The sequence below is a fragment of the Dioscorea cayenensis genome, chromosome 1 (assembly GCF_009730915.1).
Source record: "Dioscorea cayenensis subsp. rotundata cultivar TDr96_F1 chromosome 1, TDr96_F1_v2_PseudoChromosome.rev07_lg8_w22 25.fasta, whole genome shotgun sequence".
NCBI lineage: Eukaryota > Viridiplantae > Streptophyta > Magnoliopsida > Dioscoreales > Dioscoreaceae > Dioscorea > Dioscorea cayenensis.
Genome location: NC_052471.1, coordinates 24,311,495 through 24,330,883, shown reverse-complemented (window position 1 = coordinate 24,330,883; position 19,389 = coordinate 24,311,495). Strand labels below are relative to the sequence as shown.

General features: G+C 34.6%; 1 protein-coding gene across 5 annotated transcripts; it reads right to left on the bottom strand.

Annotated features, from left to right (window-relative positions):
• Positions 1 to 1,178: 1,178 nt before the first annotated feature.
• On the bottom strand, positions 1,179 to 17,875 carry LOC120261506. Of its 5 annotated transcripts, none has more exons than XM_039269427.1 (14): positions 17,519 to 17,875; positions 16,662 to 17,415; positions 16,452 to 16,584; positions 15,939 to 16,056; positions 15,712 to 15,810; positions 15,328 to 15,606; positions 15,129 to 15,236; positions 12,272 to 12,343; positions 12,106 to 12,192; positions 10,763 to 10,834; positions 10,574 to 10,663; positions 2,295 to 2,402; positions 2,132 to 2,200; positions 1,179 to 1,545 (listed from the first exon to the last, which is right to left on the bottom strand). In XM_039269427.1, exons 1-14 carry the CDS (start codon positions 17,738 to 17,740, stop codon positions 1,474 to 1,476), a joined length of 2,283 nt encoding a protein of 760 aa, XP_039125361.1. In that variant the 5' UTR covers positions 17,741 to 17,875; the 3' UTR covers positions 1,179 to 1,473. The 5 variants fall into 5 exon arrangements, 3 of the variants coding, with proteins under 3 accessions (XP_039125361.1, XP_039125367.1, XP_039125377.1); XM_039269433.1 differs by having other exon boundaries at positions 10,769 to 10,834; XR_005536615.1 differs by lacking the exons at positions 1,179 to 1,545; positions 2,132 to 2,200 and adding exons at positions 3,819 to 3,911; positions 3,995 to 4,071.
• Between the last annotated feature and the right edge of the window lie 1,514 nt (positions 17,876 to 19,389).

The following is a 19,389-nucleotide window of genomic DNA, read 5'->3' as shown; positions in this document are numbered from 1 at the left end:
AAATTACTTATTAATTATTTTGACTTATATTTAAAATAAATGTTTATTTAATATAATTTTTATATGATTATTATAATTAAATATTAATTATTTAAATATTTAATACATTTTAATCTAAAATAAATATTTATTATAATTATTATATGATTATTATAATTAACTATTAATTATTTTAATATTGATACATTTATATTAACTATATTTATTTATTTAATATAATTATATGATTATTATATTTAAATATTAATTACTTTAATATTAATATATTTATATTTATTTAATTTATTAATATATAGTGTAGGGGTCAAATGGGTATTTTATACCCATTACCCTCAATAGATTTTCATTCCCCCCAATTTGGGGAAATGAATCATTACCCATGGGGGGTTAACCCCCCATGGATAATGATTACTACCCTAAAAAATTGGCCAAACATAAAGAATGGGTAATGGTTCCCACAAGAGGGGAACGGGTAATTTTCTTGGTTGAGCACTAACCTTTGGGCATATTTCAATTTGAGCACTAACATTCAAAACGTATCAAAATGAGCACTAATATTTAATTTGGTTACACCGGTGAGGTTATTTTGGTTTTCTGGTGAGAATCGGTTCAGTGAGACAGCGACTCTCACCTCATCTTCACTCGTGAATCTGCCACATCAACAAGTGGGGTTGAAAAAGGGAAAAAGATGATCAGAACAGAGGATGAAGAGGCTGATATGGCAGCTGATATGGAGAAGTATAGATCTGGAGAAATTACTGATGTAGCAGCCTCCGAGTGTGAAGATGATGTGGAGTCCAACGTCCATGTCACTGAATTCTTGCTGAAAACCCCAATAGTCTCACCAATGTAACCAAATTAAATGTTAATGCTCACTTTGATACGTTTTGAATGTTGGTGCTCAAATTGAAATATGACAAAAGGTTAGTGCTCAACCAAGATAATTACCCAGAGGGGAATGATTACCCCCATCCAAACACTACCTACGACTCAAAGAATAACCAGCAGAAATCAATTTAAAATTTTTGTCTATTGTTTCTAACTCTAATCTTCGTCCTCTAGGTCTATTTCTATCAGAGATATCATTTTCGGGATTATAAGTATTATAAGGGATCCTACTAGGTTGTCCACTTGGAGTCTTGTTTAAACAACAGTATCAGCAAAAGGGCTACAAAAAATAAAACTTAACCCAAAAAATATCAGTATAAAGGTCATATCATTAAAAACCATGCTCTACAAAATGAAATAATGAACATATTTTTCAACAGGCGACGACAATGCTGGGTCAAACCAAATGCGAAAGGACGCCAAACTTTTATAAACCAGCTGGAACTTCCATCACCATCTTTGATCATTAGAAATTTAGAAGGATCTTGATATGGTATTATCCAGGCTCAAGTGCTGCACAAACAAAAGCTTCAAGGCACCCGTGAACTATAAAAGGACCATAAGATAAATTGATGACTCTGATCCCTAGACCCTATTTGTACATGTCAAGATTGCAGTCTTCATCTCTTCTCTGTCCATAGAAGATTGTACAATAACCTACAAAATTAATGATCACAAGCCTGCTTTAGGAAGCTAAGAGATGGTGCAGTGAAGGGGCATTCAATATTGTAAATACTCTGATACATGTGAACAAAGAGAGAAACAACAGGTATATGAGTATGGCCTTCATTTTTTTCAGATGTACAGTTATTAGGACAGCTTTTTATGATTTTAATGGATGGAGAACCCTACTAGTCTGGAAAAGGGCATTGCCCCCTTGCCAGTGGCTCTCCCAATCATGCAATGCATGCCTACAAGCGTAACCATGAGTCAAATTGTCAAGTGGGGCTTTTCCCTTTTCTATTTAAGGGGCAAAAGCAAGTGCAATATCACTGATCCAAGAGAAAAGCAGTAACAATAGATGACATCTCCATGGATGCAGAAAAAAATTAGGTCGATGCAAATAGACATGGGATGACTGTGCTGAGTTTATAATATTAATCTTGAGTTCTGCGAGATGAACATAGATTATTCTTAAAAAAAAAGTAGAAACTTATCAAACAGGTCAAAATATGATATATCAGCTCAATACTCTGTTTTGAAATTTCTAAAGATATTCATACATAAACTTTGGATTTCATACCTCTTGGACCTTATTTCCATATCGAGCCAATAACTTATATTGATTATCAAGCATAGAAGCCATGTAGACCTGTAGCACAGAAGGTTTCGAGAACAACTTAAACTGAATAAAACCACAATAAGTCATAGACTTGGCTAAAACAAAATTGATACCTTAACCTTACCTGAAAAGTTGGAGCTAAGCCTGGGCTCAAGAAGAAACGTCCTTTATTAACACTTTGAACCCCATCAATCTTCTGGAGTTCTTTAATAAGCACATCCACATCAGACCACTGAGAGCACATTAGGCACTATTGTTAGAAAAATATGTGTAAAGGATATTTATAAAATCAGACCAAAGAAAGGCATCAGCAGAACTAACCGATTATTTGGATTTGGACAAAATGATCAACAAACTAGAAAAATTTATAAACACCAGCATATATTAATTATTTGGATTCCAATGCAATTTCTCATATTCTAATTTGTATTTAAGGATAACCATAACCATTAGTTCATTAAGTTAGCAATTTGCAAATGAGCCTAATAGTAAGAGTTTCTGATAATAAACTAAAATATTACTCCTCAGACTAAATAATATACAACAATTTTCACGCAGTTCATTACTTGGACTCACTGATGGTTTAAAAATTATTGAAAATCAAAACATGTACTTAGCAGTTATTCCTCAGAATGCCATACCAAATTTAGTTAGGCAGTTACTTTCTTGCTCACTATTGTTTGATTCCCAAGTACACTGTCATCCATCTGGTAAAACCGAAATTTTCATTGCTACCTATGTATTAACTTCGTTCATCATCATTAGTTGTTCTTCCCATGGTTTTTAAAATCGTTTGAGGCGTACACCTTGAGGCGTTCCTCAAGGCGAGATGCAAGGCCAAGGCCTCAAGGCGCACGCCTTCAATCAACTAATTGAGAGGCTTAAGCCTCATTGAAAAAAACGCGCACTGAGGTGGTGCGCTTTAGTGCGTGTGAGGCTTAAGCGTAAAAACCAATCTTCTATTACAACTAACACTTATTTAATAAATGATAAATAATATTCTTCAATAGATAATAATTAAGAGAAATAAAAGTGAAAATATATTTTTTTAATTGATGAAAAACAAAATATTTTTTAAGATAAGTTTTAACTTACAAATAAGATAAGTTACAATTTTATTAATTTATGAAAACAAACCAAAAAGTATTTATTTTATAAATAAAAATAATATATTTTAATAAGATAAGTGGCCTCTCGTTTAAGATAAGTTTCAATTTTATTAATTGTTAAAAACAAAACAAAAAGTATTTATTTTTTAAATAAAAATAATATATTTTAATAAGATAAGGCCGTTTCCAACAAAAGGATTTTTTCAAAAAGGAAGTGGAGCACAAAAAAAACTATACACACAAATATACATGTTTTGAAAGAAATTAATTAATTATTTATATTTTTAAACTATTCACACATACCTCCCAAGATGAATAAATTCTATATTTTCAAAATTTTTAATTACCTGAAAATGAAAAATATTTACTTTACAAATGAAAAAATAATGTTCTTTAATACGAAAATAAGTTGAGAGAAGTAAAAAGGCTAATTCTGAAAATATTGTGTTTTTGGAAAAACAATATATTTTTCAAATTTTTTGATTGCCGAAAACAAAAATATTTATTAAGATAAATAATATTCTTTAATTGAGGCTTACCACTCAAAACGCTTCGAGGCTTACTCCTTGCCTCACGGTTGAGAAGCGCCTCGAAACCTGCCTTGGGTTTTTAAAAACCTTGGTTCTTCCCCACTATTAATGATGCAAAATTTTCATTGGCAATATTTAAGAGCATCATCTTGAATCTTCAAATGAAATTTTTTTCACAGCCCTACCTGCTAATCCTACAAACTCTAGAACTTAGGCTCCACCTCAAGAAGCATTATGAAGTCCAAGGTAAAATAGCTGGTGCCTGGGACAGAACAAGGATTTATTGGAAGGGGAGACTGAGGGTTAACATTCAAAATAACAATTGTTTCCAATACAAAATAGTGTGACAATGTAACCTTTGGTTAAAACAACCTCAAAAAACATAAACTTTTATTTGTGCATACTCGAACTAGAATTGCCATATATGCGATAAATGCTACTAAGAGGAGGTAATCGAATAAGATGAGTTTGCATTTTTGAAAACGTTGTAGAATTGTCTCATTATCAATAATTGCAAAAACCTTGTTCTCGATATAGACAATCATGGTATCGTTCATCCACTCATTTCTCATCAAGGATAGAACCAAGGAGGAGCTAGTCGGGGCATCAAGCCCCCATCGGCTCCAATGATCTTTTTATCTAGCTAGCGAAACCAGCCTCTTCTCCATAGAAGGCCACAAGCCCAACCGGCAGCACCCCCAGTCCCCAAGCAGGCAGGGATGGAACCGGCCCCTCCTTTGGAGTCGACATTGACGATAACGTCAAACTCGAAGTCAAAGGAGACCATGAAGTTGCCACTGATCTTTGAACTTTGAAGAGAGGATGAAGAATAAGATGAACAGTAATAGAACACTCCATAAACTTTTAGAAAAAAATAGTTGAAGCCCAAGTTTTACTCTCTCAATTTATTCAACACTCCAAACAGTTAAAACAATTACATATATATTCATATGAAAGGCTTTTAGACTCATCCAAAAACTCAGACTCATTTTAATACATATTGACTCAACCCAACCATCTTCCACTACCTTGAACTTAAACACAAACTTAGATGATGAAATCTCATCCATCCATCCTAAACTTTAAACTTCCCTCCAATCTTCAACTACATTAACTAACTAGACATAACTTTCAATACTTGAGCTTCATTAACATAACAGTAAACTTAAGCAGCTTTAAACACCAACAACAGCATCAGCTTCAGATTTTGTATATTGGTTGGAGATAATAGTGAGTATTTTGATTTTTTCTCTTTTTATCATGAATTGCTTCTTAATTCAAATGAGAATGAATGTATTAATTTTTATGGATGAAAAAACACAACATGAATTGTAAATTTCATTCTTTTGATATGCCTACAATGCGTTGATTAAATGTCTCAATGAATTGAAATGATGTTAGTATTTAGTACTTAATATTTTCTATATTATTTTTTATAGTCTATAATTAAAGATTTTTTATACTTATTTATTTGTAGATCATGAATAAATTTTTGATTAAACGACTAAGGAGTGCAGAGTCATCTAATGCTCCTAAAGTACCATTGGACTCTAAATCAAACAACAACATTAATCCAAATTTTAAGCTGGATGACTTTGTTAGTCCCCATACTTCGAAAACCAATTAAAAACTTCAATGTTGAGATTAGAGATCAAATTAGAAGAGAACATTTGATTAGAGGCCCATGTCAACCAATTGGCTACAATTTCCCACGGAAAGATTATGGCAAACAAAAAAGAAATTGTCAAGATAATTGGTTTAAACAACATCCATGGTTTGAGTATAGTATGACAAAAGATTTGCCGTTTTGGTTTTAGTGTTATCTTTTCAAGCCAAGTAGAGGAAGTCGAATAAGAGAAGATGCATTCACCAAAATGTGGTTCAATAATTGAAAAAAAGCATTGAAAAAATTCGTAGAACATAATGGTGCCGTAAATAGTGCGCATAATGATGCGAGAGTACAATTTCAAAGCTTCCAAAATCAAAGGCAAAGTGTGTCACACCACCTGACTATACATTCACATGAGATAGAGATTGTATATCGTACTCGTTTGACGACGGTTTTGGATGTGACTGGCTTTCTATTGAAGCAAGGTTTACCTTTCCGTGGAAATGATGAGTGCTCAGACTCATTAAACAAAGGCAATTTTCTTAACTTGCTTGAGTGGTATAGCCAACGAAATGAAGAGGTTTAGAAGACTATCAATCAAAATGTCCCTCGAAACAATCAAATGACCTCTCCAAAAATTCAAAAGGAATTGGCAAATGCTTGTGTGTCAGAAATAAGACGAGTTCTTGTTGATGATATTGGAGATAATTATTTTTCCCTTACGATTGAGGCCCGTGATGCCTTAATGAAGCAAAGGAGTTATTTTGCGATATGTGAATAAGAATGTACATATGATAGAGAGATTCTTTGCTATGGTTCATGTGCTTAATACCTCTGCTATTTCTTTAAAGAATGTCATTGATTGTTTATTTTCTAACATAGGGTGTCTCTTTCAAGGTTAAGAGGGTAAGGATATGATGGGGCTTCAAATATGCGAGGTGAATTCAATGGTTTGAAGGCACGTATTTTAAGAAAAAAATCCATATGCAAGATATGTCTATTGCTTTGTTCACCAACTGCAATTAGTGATTGTTGCCGTTGCTAAAGACAATCGAGTTGTGAGTGATTTTTTCCAATATGTTAATATGATTGTTAATGCCACCGGAGTATCATGTAAAGGAGAGACCAACTTCTGCAACATTATCATGATAGATTGGTTGAAACAATTGGAGATAGGAAAGATACTTAGTGGCAAAAGAAAAAATCAAGATTCCGGTTTAGCACGACCAGGGGATACACGTTGGGAATTATATTACATTACCATTATCCAGCTAATTTCTATATAGAACTCAGTTTTAGAGATATTCCAAAATGTGCATGGTGATGGGAATTCTAATGATAATAGAGGCATAGTGGTAAGCTTAATTAACAAAATGAAAAATTATTAATTTGTATTTGTGATGTACTTGATGAAACGTTTATTGGGGATGACAAAAAGATGTAATCTCCCCTAATATGAAGGATAACATGCGAATTCAAGTTATTCTAAGCACAGGGATTGAGTTTTCCTCGCAAAAAGAGGTAATCTCCCCCAATAAGTCCTTCCATCCTGTTTCCCTAAAGTGTTGAAGCCAAGTTTTCACAGCTTCAATCAATCGCATGGCTTAAATAATATTTTGAACCTTTTGTTGTAAGGCAAGTGACAACTCATTTGTCATCGCCAATAAACGTCTCATCAATTACATCACAAATACAAATTAATAATTTTCCATTTTGTTAATCAAGCTTGATATTATGCCTCTATTATCATTAAAATTCTCATCACCATGCACATTTTGGTGTACCTCTAAAACTGAGTTCCATATAGAAATTAGCCGGATAATGGTAATGTAATATGATTCCCAACGTGTATCCCCTGGTCGTGTTGAGCCGTAATCTTGATTTTTTCTTTTGCCACTATGTATCTTTCCTATCTCCAATTATTCAACCAATCTATCATGATAATGTTGCCGAAGTTGGTCTTTCCTTTTACATGATGCTCCGGTGGCATTAACAATCATATTAACATATTAGAAAGAATCACTCACCAACGGCAACAATCACTAATTGTAGTTGGTGAGCAAAGCAATGTACATTTCTTGTATATGGATTTTCTCTTAAAATAAGTGTGCCTTCAAACCACTGAATTCACCCTACATATTTGAAGCCCCATCATATCCTTGCCTTCTTAACCTTGAAAAAGACAACACGTGTTTAACAAATAAACAATCAATGCATTCTTTAAAGAAATAGCAGAGGTATCAAGTATATGAACTATAGCAAAGAATCTCTCTATCACATGTACATTCTTATTCATATATCACAAAACAACTCCCATTTGTTGCTTCACTGAGGCATCCCGAGCTTCATCAATCATAAGAGAAAAATAATTATCCCCAATATCATCAACAAGAACACGAGACATCTCTTATGCATAAGCATTTACCAACTCCTTTTACTTTTTGGATAAGTCATTTGATTGTTTCCAAGGCATTTTGATTGATTGTCTTCCAAACCTCTTCATTTAGTTGGTTATACCACTCAAGCAATTCAAGAAAATTGCCTTTATTTAATGAGTTTGAGGACTCATCATTTCTATGGAAAAGTAAACCTTGTTTTAATAGAAAGCGAGTCACATCAAAAACTGCTATCACACAAGTACGATATGCAATCTCTATCTCATGTGAATGTGTAGCCAGTTGGTGTAACACACTTTGTCTTGGATTTTAGAAGCTTTGAAAGTGTACTCTCGCATCATTATGCACACTATTTACGGCACCATGTTCTACAAATTTTTCCAATACTTTTTACCAATTATTGAACCCCATTTTGGTGAATGCATATTCTCTTATTCGGCTTCCTCTACTTGGCTTGAAAAGATAACACCAAAAACAAAACACCGAATCTTTTGTCATACTAAACTCCAACCATGGATGTTTAAACCAATCATCTTGAAAACTTCTTTTTTGTCTTTCCATGAAAAATTATGGACAATTGGTTGACATGGGCCTCTAATCAAATATTCTCTTCTAATTTGATCTCTAAATCCCAACATTGATGTCTTCAATTGGTTTTCAAAGTCCGGGGTCACTAACAATGTCATCCAACTTAAAATTTGGATTAATGTTGTTGTTGTTTGATTTAGAGTCCAATGGTACTTTAGGAGCATTAGATGACTCTTCACTACTTAGTCGTTTAATCAAAAATTTATCCATAATCTACAAATAAATAAGTAAAAAAAAAAAATCTTTAATTATAGACTAATATACAAAATATTAAGTACCAAGTGCTAACATCATTTCAATTCATTGAGACATTTAATCAAACGCATTGTAGACATATCAAAAGAATGAAATTTACAATTCATGTTGTGTTTTTTCATCCATAAAAATTTATACATTCATTCTCATTTGAATTAAGAAGCAATACATGATAAAAAGGAAAAAAAAATCAAAATACACACTATTATCTCCCACCAATATACAAAATTTGAAGCTAATGTTGTTGTTGGTGTTTAAAGCTGCTTAAGTTCTACTGTTATGTTAATGAAGCTCAAGTGTTCAAAGTTATGTCTAGTTAGTTAATGCAATTGAAGATTGGACAGAAGTTTAAAGTTTGAGATGGATGGATGAGATTTCATCATCTCAGTTTGTGTTTAAGTTCAAGGCAGTGCAAGATGGTTGGGTTGAGTCAATGTGTATTAAAATGAGTCCGAGTCCTTTGATGAGTTTAGAAGCCTTTTGTATGTAAATATATGTAACTGCTGTTTTAAGTGTTGAATGAATTCAGAAAGTAAAACTTGGGTTTAGCTGATATTTTCTCAAAGTTTATTAAGGGTTCTATTACTGTTCATCTTCTTCTTTCATCCTCTCTACAAAGTTCAAAGATAAGTGACAACAACTTCATGGTCTCCTCCGACTGCAAGTTTGACCTTGTCATCAATGGCGACGGCAAAGGAGGGGTTGGTTCCATCCCTGCCTGCTTGGGGACTGGGGGTGCTATCGATTGCGGGCCTACGACCTTCTATTGAGAAAAGGCTGGTTCCGACGGCCAGATAAAAAGATCACCGGATAAAAAGAGGCTGGTCCCGCCAGCCCCTCCTTGGTTCCGTCCCTGGCTGGTGCTCATATATTCCTCTACTTTCAAGTATCAATAATGGGATTGATGGCAATCCACTATGTGAGACCTGACTCTAAAAAGTTTCCAGTATCTTACCTACATCTAACATGTAAACATAGACACCTTTGCCACCTAGGTTCATACTTATATTTCGTCAAACATTATCACACCAATGTGATTCCCATATATTTGTTACTTTCTCACACCTATTATTGTTGTTCACATCACATGCTAAATAGTCAAAAATTAAGGTGAACTATATTTTGTTGTGCACAAACTCTAATGATTATGCATAGGATAAAACCAAGATCAAAAAGCATCCTGGATAGATGATCCAACTACAACACCTCCATCAATCAAGTTCATTATTCATATGGCTTTGTTATCTTTTTATGTCCAAAAAAAACATGAGATTGTCAAGATCTAAGCAAATTGGTTAGGCAATCAATATTCCTCTTTTCATAGTTTAGTGAGAGCTAGATCCATTTTTATTTCATACATATCCACACTTTAAAGAATAGTAAGACCCCTGCCATAGGTATTTTTTTGGGCCACCAATCTAGTTTTATTTAGGAATAGTAACTCCAACTTCTTTGTACTCAACATACCTTATTTTTCTAGAATTAGTTATGCTTATCTCTCAAACTTTCACAATGATTGAATAACTGGATTGGAAAGGAGGGATTCCATATTAAGATTTTTAATGAAAATGTAGCTAGAATATCTAGAACTGAGGTCACATTGAAAGAGAAAGATAGCAAATATTTGGAGTTTCTTCTTCTACTCTACCTAGGCCTATTGGACTTGACACAAATTTCTCTTAAACAGTATGCCTCCAAAATTTGTTATAGGCAACTAAGGCAGGAACCAAAAGCATAAGCTAAACAAGGCTTCCCTTCTTCTGTTTTTACATTGCTATCTGATTCAAATACAGAAATTTGATTAAAATAAGTAAACTGAGATATGAAAAGCAAAAGAATTTAGATTAAGCAAGAAAAAATAATCAAGGCACTTGACAGAGTGAAAGCAAAAGAAAGTGCCAAGAATAGTAAGAGACCTCAACATCTGCCTGTGATGCTTCAAGGCGTCCCCCTAAGGATGTACCATCACCAACAACTGATTCCAAGGTTTCCATTAGTGGATCTGGCTGTCATAAGGCATATCAAGGCATCAAAATAATCCAATTACAACTTTATATTTCTCCAGTTCAAAATAATCCAAGGTTTCCAAGATATGGTCTGGTTACCGTAACTTCTTTAAGCGATAATGTGATTCGCTCCAATCCATAATCCAGTTCGAGGACTTTTGCATCCAATGTCTACATCAGAAAAGAAGAAAAACCATTAACATTCATTCAGTTGGAACATGTTTGTATATGTTATTAAAGTTAAAACTTAAACATTAAAATAATCATAAAAATATCAAAGCACCAAAGAAAGTGGACGATGAAGTATAACCCTGTGATGCAATGTAACCTACATACCCTTCTATGAGCCTACATACAGCACACTCCAACCTCTTTAATTGTTTTAATTAATAGCCACCAACTAAGAAAAACCTAACAAGCATCAATTTCCTGTACATTCTCAGAGGCTAACTGTAGAATCTTCATTGCAAGCTGCTGGTAAATTAAATTTTTGATGATGCTGAAATGAAAGCCATGATTATTGCACTGGAGTGTGTCCGTGATAAGAACCTTAGAATTAAATCTGCACTCTCAATTTGCTCTAATATTACGCAAGCAATAAATGGAGATGGCTGTGACAATGTTTGAAGATCAAGCCAGTGGATTGCCATGCTTCAACAATTGCTGCTCAATGCTGGATCACCAAGTATGGTTTTAATTTCAAGGGAGTGGAATCAGATAGTTATTAAATTAGATAGACCTGGAAACAATTCTCACTCCCTTTCTCTCTTTCATCAAGGAATGGACCTTCCTAGGTGGCTAATGGCTAATGAAATTGACTAAACAAACTGCGTTGTATTTTTTAGGCTTGCAAGTTGTTCATTTTTTGGTTGTTTATTGTGAATTTGGTGTCCTGTACTTTATCTTTTCTTTAATATATAGCAACCTGGTAGCTCTTTTTTTTTATAAAAAAAAAAAACTTGCTGTACATTCTATTTTAAATGATTCTTTGAAGCTCAATGTCTTAAGGTGAACAAAGAATGGCTTCAGGAAAGTTTCCCAATTCAAACTCTTATCAATGTCCAGGCTTCACGCCAAGGAGAAGGATTTATCCTTTCCAAATTACAAAGTTCACAGAAAATGCTTGTTTGCCAGAACTTACGGAAGATATCGATGTCCTAATTTTCTTACATTAACATCATTCCATAACAGCAGTTTCCAAATTCATTGTTTGCCACAAATGAAGTGCCAAACGCATGTCAAGGAAAAAAAATCAAGTTGGAAAAATAGTAGTTGGGTTTCATGGTCAAAACTTTTAAGAGGTCCCGATTATATATATACATATATACAAGCTATAAGAAGGCATTAGCCTCTAGATTGTTTCCTGGAATGACCATATATGACTGCAAATTTTTCCTGCATTGAGAAAAAGAGGAACCAAGCCTGGAAAAATTGATACATACCTGACCAATTTTAAAAATGGATGATGGATCTAAAGCAGTATCCCATGATACTTCTGATTGAGGAATCAGAGCAGGTACTTCTTCAACCTTTCATGAATTCAATCAGTTAAAAATTAATTCATGGAAGCAGGGTAGAAAAGAACAAAAATTAGACAGTAACATTTACATCAACAAAAATGCCGAAGTAAGTTATTCTCTTGACAGAACATTTCACAATGTCTCCAACACCGAGTTTAGCCTAGGCAGAATAGAAATTTAGTGATTGTGCTGCTGAACTTCCAAATGAACCCAAAAAAAAATGAGCTTTCAAAATGTCATGTAAACAATTGACCGATTTCATAATATGGCAATAATAATTAGAGAGCTTATCAGAGAAAAAAAGTTGTCTTTGTGTTTAGCAGCTGGATCCAAATTGTAATAGGGGATATAAATCAGGAATAATTAGTTCCAAAGATATAATTTACTATTGTTTAAATAATAGATATATATTTATGATCTATCACTTTTAATTAAAACTACAGATGAAAGTCCACGTAAAAAATGATGAAAAGGCCTTCTGCAATGTACACAAGATTTGTGACTGAACTTAGCTAAAGACTTGGATAGAGATTCAAGCATCAAATTAGGAAAACGATAAGCAAATATAAGCTGTTTAACTCTCTTGTTCATAAGTATGATTAAATGAGCCTTCACAATCAATCAAGGGCTTTTTAAGTGTTGTCAAGGGCGCAAAGCGCACTCTACGTGCTAGGACCCTTACAATGCCTAAGGCGCAAAGCTCAAAAACGCTTGTCCGGGTAAAATGATGCACATATAAATAAATAAATAAATTATATGTAACATAATATATAATATAATATGTAAACCATAAAAAAAATTGCTTTAGGCACACCTAGGCACTAAGATTCAACATTTTACATGATAGACAACTTAAGCTTGTCCAGCGAAGCACCTTCACAAAGGCACATGCTAAAGCGCTTTTCACGCCTTGAAAAAGCACTAAACTGGCATGCCTGATTGATATTGACCATTGATTGTCTCTTTTTTATATTCTTTTAGATTAATTTTCAAGGTAAATATAAAACAAATGACATATTTAATGTTGTTTTAGTAAATAGTAAATTTTTAGAAAAAGATCCTAGCCAACCTCCCATATCTAATTAGGCTTTTAAAATTTTAATAAAAATTTTAATAGTTGGAAATTTGATAGCATTTAAAGTCAACTATTTCCGAGAATTTAATTCGCCAGCGACACATATTAAAAATTTTAATTAGCCAACCACCCAATATAGAATTAGGTCTTTTGAATATCAACCATCTGATAAATAATTAGGAGTTAAAACTTAGAAACTTAGAACTAATTGAATATTTAATCTTAGAGCCAGTGTTCTTGTCAAGGGCGCAAAGTGCACTATAGGCGCTAGTACCCTTATAACGCACGAGCAAGAAACCAAAAAAAAAGCGCTCGCCCAAGTAAAATAAGGCACATATAAATAAATAAAATTATATATAATATCTAAACAAAAAAAAAATTGCTTTAAGATTAAATGTCCAATTAATTCTGAGTTCTAAGTTCTAATCCCTAGCACTAATCATCCATTGGATGGATGATATTCAAAAGACCTAATTCAATATGGGTGGTTGACTGATTGAAATTCTAGGAAATAATTGACTTTTAAATGCCATCAAATTTCCAATGATTAAAATTTTTATTGAAATCTTAAAAGCCTAATTAAATATGGGTGGTTAGCTAGCACCTTCTACTAAAAGTTAACTATTTACTAAAACAACATTAAAAGCCTAATTAAATATGGTATGTCATTTATATTTTTAACCCAAACACTACTATAGAAAAATATAAAAACAATAGACAACTGACAGTCAATTTTAATCAGGCATGCCTTTTAGTGCTTTTTTAAGGCACAAAAGGAGCTCTAAAGCACTAAAAAAACGTGTGCCTCTATAAAGGCGCCTTGTCTAGACAAACTTAAGATGCCTATAATGGAAAAGGCTGCGCCTTAGGACCTAGGCCTTGACAACACAGGAGAGTTGACATTATGATAAGTGGACCTAGGCCTATAAAGGAGCCTTCCCTTCCAAAAGGTGGAATTATGATAAGTGGACAAGAGAGTTGACATTCCTTATAAAAGCATAGTGGCTGACTTGGACAAGTTGAGTCGTAACTCAGTTTAATCACTCTTTTCAGAGGCCCATCTAAGTCATGATTCTTACCTGACTTGGATTGTCACAAAACCGGGCGGACGCAGAACCATGTCATCTATGTTTTGACACGAGAGGGGGGTCAATAAAAATACCTGAATGAACTAGAACTCATGAACAATAGTTGGTTGTTAGCAGGCCTAGCCACAACAGTTCAATAACACTCTTTTACTTGGTGCTAATTGTTCAAACTTCAAAGTTCAAACTAAAATTCTCTGTCTCTCTCAGTGCCTTGAGATTATCCCGATTCCCAATCATCCTTCTCACTGTCTTGGACTCTCACAACCTCTTTTGAGTGCCCTAATGACCAAGCCCAGGGCTTGTTCCTCACTCTCCCTAGTGACTTCATCAACCTTGTGTGCTAGGGTTCACACTAAATCTCACAGATTTCTCCATTTTGAAGACTTCCCTATCCTTCCCATTGGGGGTTTTTATGACTTCTTAATCATGGCCGCCGCTTCATAGTATATTGTTATGCTGTTTTTAAATGTCAGCATAATAGCGTCAGCATAGGGCAACTTACAAATTTAAAGTTTAAGCTGGAAAAGAAAAGAAATAGTGAAGCATGAATACAAGGATGCCATGGCATTTTCTTAAGTTAATCTGAACTTGGTCTGATAAGGCATATCCATATATACAAATTTTTGTCTAGTGATTTTTGTCTAGTGATTTTTGTCTAGTGAGTTGCCAATCAAGTCAGAAAAGAAAACTTGATTTCTCAAAACTAGGGACTATATGATATTGAGAAATTCAAGCTAAACCTACTAATTGCAGAAAAAAAAACTGATTACATTTCTACTCACCATAAGACGTCTCTTCTTCTCAACTATTTCCTTTTTTTCTTTGGGCCTTCCAGAGAAAATTAACTTCCTGGATTTCCTGTCGGCCAGTTGAACTGATACCCTAATTCTCTGGAAATCAAAGCAACATCACATCATCTGAACATACACAAAATTAAAGATAATGGAAGTACAAGATAAATATGTTATTCAAATTTCACACCTGACCAATAAAGGATGACAAGAACTTGGCCTTCTCTTGGTCGTACGCCTCCAAGAGATCTTCAATTCGCACAGTTGGTTGCAGTGGCTCGTCACCTTGTTTTGTGTTTTGGGTGGAATTTTTCACTTGGTGATCAGCTTTCCTTGAAATGCCAAGGTTCTGCCTATACAAGGAGGGGTCTAGACCTTTTTTCCTTAACCATGATTCAAAAGCTAGAAATTTCCATTTGGCACCAACATTTCGGTATGGAAGGAAGCCCACCAATGAGCCAAATGACACCTGGCATAAAAGGTCAGGATTCAATACAAAACAAAAGATCACTAACTGCTAATTGACAATAAATACATATTAAGTGTGCAGATTTAGTCAGATGAGTGTTCTCACAACAAAACCTCTGCTACTGCAACTGACTAATTCAACTTCATCTCTTTCTCCTGTATTACATAATTGTTCAGCCCTCTCCCAATCATCATTTCCATTTTCCTAAAACCATTCAATTTCCAAAAATAAATGAGAGGATTCATCTAAATCAGAAGAAGAGCATAGCATAAAGAAACTAATTCTGTTATTTCTCTCATCCAGATCAAAATAATGCTAGAAGAGCTTATTACCTCTTCACAATCAAAGTTCAAATTTCCATCCTCAAAAGCATAATTACAACCTTCTCCAGTCAAACTGGCTTTCTCATTTCCACTGGACTGTGCTACTTTCATCATGGATGACTGCAACCTTTAATTTTGTAATGTCAAGTAACAAAACTGCTTCCAATTGAATTAAATCAGCCAAACATATATACCGCACCAGAGAATCAAGTAATTGGAACTATGTAATTGCACACAAGAACAAGAACTGAAGCAAAATTAATCCTATAATGTTAGTGTATTTATAAGCTTAATTAGATTAGGAACTTACAAAAAAAAAATGCATGTGCACATTCAACATATCAAATGTCTGAAATGCAGTTGCCAGTTTAATGTTCTTACAACAGTCATTCTCAACGAGACAGTAGAAGCACTTTGGTCTAAAGTACTCATTTTGAAATAAGAACAGAATTTCAAGCGCAAATTAATTAAACAAAGTCAAGAAATAGAGGAGCAAAAGGCCTGGAAAAGCACTCAGAATACCTGAAGGGTTTCTCCAGCAGGGGAGCAGCAGTAAGCTTACTACTAGCGCTGTTCACTAAATTCGAATCTGAAGATGTATCAGAAAGGTGGTCTTCAAGAAATTCAATACCACTTTGCTTAGTTGGCTGTGGTCCTTAAAAAAACAACTTAACCATTATTAATCAGCGCATAATATTAGAAAAAATAAAGAAAGGAAATCAGCTGCATTACTTTTGATTTGACCAATGTAAGCATCAGCAGTATCATCTACAGGTCCTCCAATGGCATCAGTCACAACACCCAACCCCTCAACTGCAGAATTATCAACACTACTCAGCGTAAGTCCACCAGAATCTCCAAGCTCATTGCCTATCTCTATTTCCTCACTTGACATTCCATCATGATTCAAGATAGCCACATCGTCAGAAGCTTTCTCCATTTCAGTGGAAATTGACGGAATTGAGTCACCAGACGCCACATTCTCTTGACTAGGATTTATAGAAATCTTAATCACTTCAGGCTTTTTCAGGAGGGTGGCACTACTAAGATCTTCATCAGTATCCCTCCGCATTTTCAAGAACAAATTTGGCTTTATTTTCAGCTTAGAACGACTATCTTCACTCTCATCATCCTGAAAGGTGGTGGGCTTCCGCAAGGGTATACTAGAAACCTCATTTTTGGTGCCATCGTTTTCTGTCAAAGGAAGTGGTGGTTTCTCATTCGAGGCTGGCTTCCTATCTAGCTTAGAAGCTTTCAATCCCTTGTTCATGACCGGACGAGACAAGTTCAAGTTTCGCAACATAGGCTTAGCGCTAGGCATCTGGCTTGAGAGATACCTACTCTGCGGCTTTTCAAGGAGCTTTCCTTCTAAAGCTAAATCTTTTAGAGCATTGATCATGCTATCATCTAGTTTACCTTTCTTTTTTATATACTCTTTCTCAACATCAAGATAAGATGCATCAGGATTTGATTTTCTAGACATAATCTGCAGCTCAAATAATCAAAAACAAGAATTGGAACAACTAATGAATTCCGGAAAAAAAAAAATTAAAATTTTTTAATTGAATTGAGAGGCGAGGAGATGATACCTTGGCGAGGGTTAGCTTGGGGTCCTCCCCGAGAAGTCTTCCGAACTCGAGCTCCATTTGGTCCCATTTATCGAGCTTGGGATCATCGTCACGGGAGGCTGAGACGCGGAGAGAGCTAGTGCGACGGTGAAAGATGATGCTGCTCTTAGAGGAACAAGAACGAGAAGGGAGGTGGAGGCGGTGGAAACGGCCGCTGACGCTGAAGCCGGCGAGGGCTTCCATTGCGGCGAATACCGGAGCCACCAGTGGACGACGAAGTGAGGAGATGAGGTTGGCGAGGTCAAAGTGGATGGAGAAGACAAGGATAACGAGGTGGAAGCGAAGCGTTTGGCTACCGCTCGCGAAGTGGGTGATTGGCTCGAGTTGTTGGAATTGGAAACTACCTTTTTCATATCAGTTCCTCAACATTTTTTTGAAAAAAACATTATTATTATTATTATTTTTAAGGGGATTAAACTCACCACTGTTAATCATAATTAGTTTTGACCCTAAATTTTGAAAATATTCTTTGATCTTTTATAACTTTAAATTTTGTTCCCCCCATCTATTAATATTTTTTCTAAGACATTTTTATTATTATAACTCAAGAGAGAGTTAGGGTGTGCTTGAGAGGAAGGGTTTGCAAGAGTTTTGAAGGGTTCATAAACGAACGGTTCTTTGAACCCATGCTTTGGGGAGAAAAAATAGAAGACTAGGCAAGGGTTTTGGAGGTAAATGGGGGTTGTATCTGTAACAGACCAAATAAAATAAAGAAGAGCAATCTAGCTGATATGTGTTAAAGATTATTTAACAATGAAACAATTCTATATGTTGGGGACCCCGTTAAGGGTTTTACCCCTGCATGATAAATATTACCTTGAGGTTGTTGAGAAAAGTTACTGTAGCTCTGATGTAAAATAGGTTTGTAACTGTAGCAACAGTAGTTTTACTGTTGAATGACATGCTTGTAATAAGTGGGTTTGGTAAGTGTCTTGTTAGGAATAGGTAAGTTTGGTATGTGTCATATCTACTACATGATAGTTTGGTATATGTCAAGTCATGAATAGCATGACTTAAGGGTTAAGTCTTTGAGCCTATATATGGTCCCTTAGTTTGTAAGATGGGGGACACACACTTCCCACACCATAAGGGAAATCCCCTCATCCTTTGTATCTCATCCCTAATGCAATAAAGAAATCCTTCTTTGTTTATACATCTCTCTCTCCCTCTCTCTTATCCATGCTTCTTAAACTCTTAAAACTCTTTTGAGCAAAGCTTCCGTCTTAACCGTTATTTCACCCTCGGATGACCCCCACATCCAGAGTAAGTTGAACGGCATCCCCAACATCCACGTCTTCGTCCCCGAGTCGCTGGCCCATTTCCCTCCATTCATCAACCCACCAAAATGGTGGATTAAGAAAGGTTAAATATTTTTTAGACGATTTTGCCCTTCTAACATTTATATAAATACAACTTATGTCCTTTTGAGGAAAATATGTATTATGGTTTATTGAGATTAAATATTATGCATTTTGTTGGTTTTATGGAAATTATTTTTTTTCATTTTATGGTTTATTTACTTATTATTTGTTATAATCGCTCGTGCTATAGTAATTCTATTACATTGTGGACTTTTTTTAAAAATTTTGATGAATTTGTATGTTGAAATGATAAAGGCCCAAACCAAAAATTTGGATTAGTTGTGCAAAAACATATATAAAAATAATCCAAATGCCTATGTGTTTTTGTGTTTGAATTGGAGCAATATTAGGGTATTTTGGTAATAACATTACATAACCTTACTTTCATTTACTTCCAAACCAAAAACAAAATAGTAAAAACTCATACTTTACATTCCCTTCCCCCCGAGAAAGATATGTATCCAATCCTTC

Excerpts from the sequence above, each read along its gene's own strand:
- LOC120261506 (XM_039269427.1), bottom strand. The coding sequence starts at position 17,740 with ATGGAAGCCCTCGCCGGCTTCAGCGTCAGCGGCCGTTTCCACCGCCTC. Across the intron at positions 17,416-17,518 it reads CCAAGCTAACCCTCGCCAAG|ATTATGTCTAGAAAATCAAA; the intron begins GTATCATCTCCT and ends TTTGAGCTGCAG. Across the intron at positions 16,585-16,661 it reads TTACATTGGTCAAATCAAAA|GACCACAGCCAACTAAGCAA; the intron begins GTAATGCAGCTG and ends TGTTTTTTTAAG.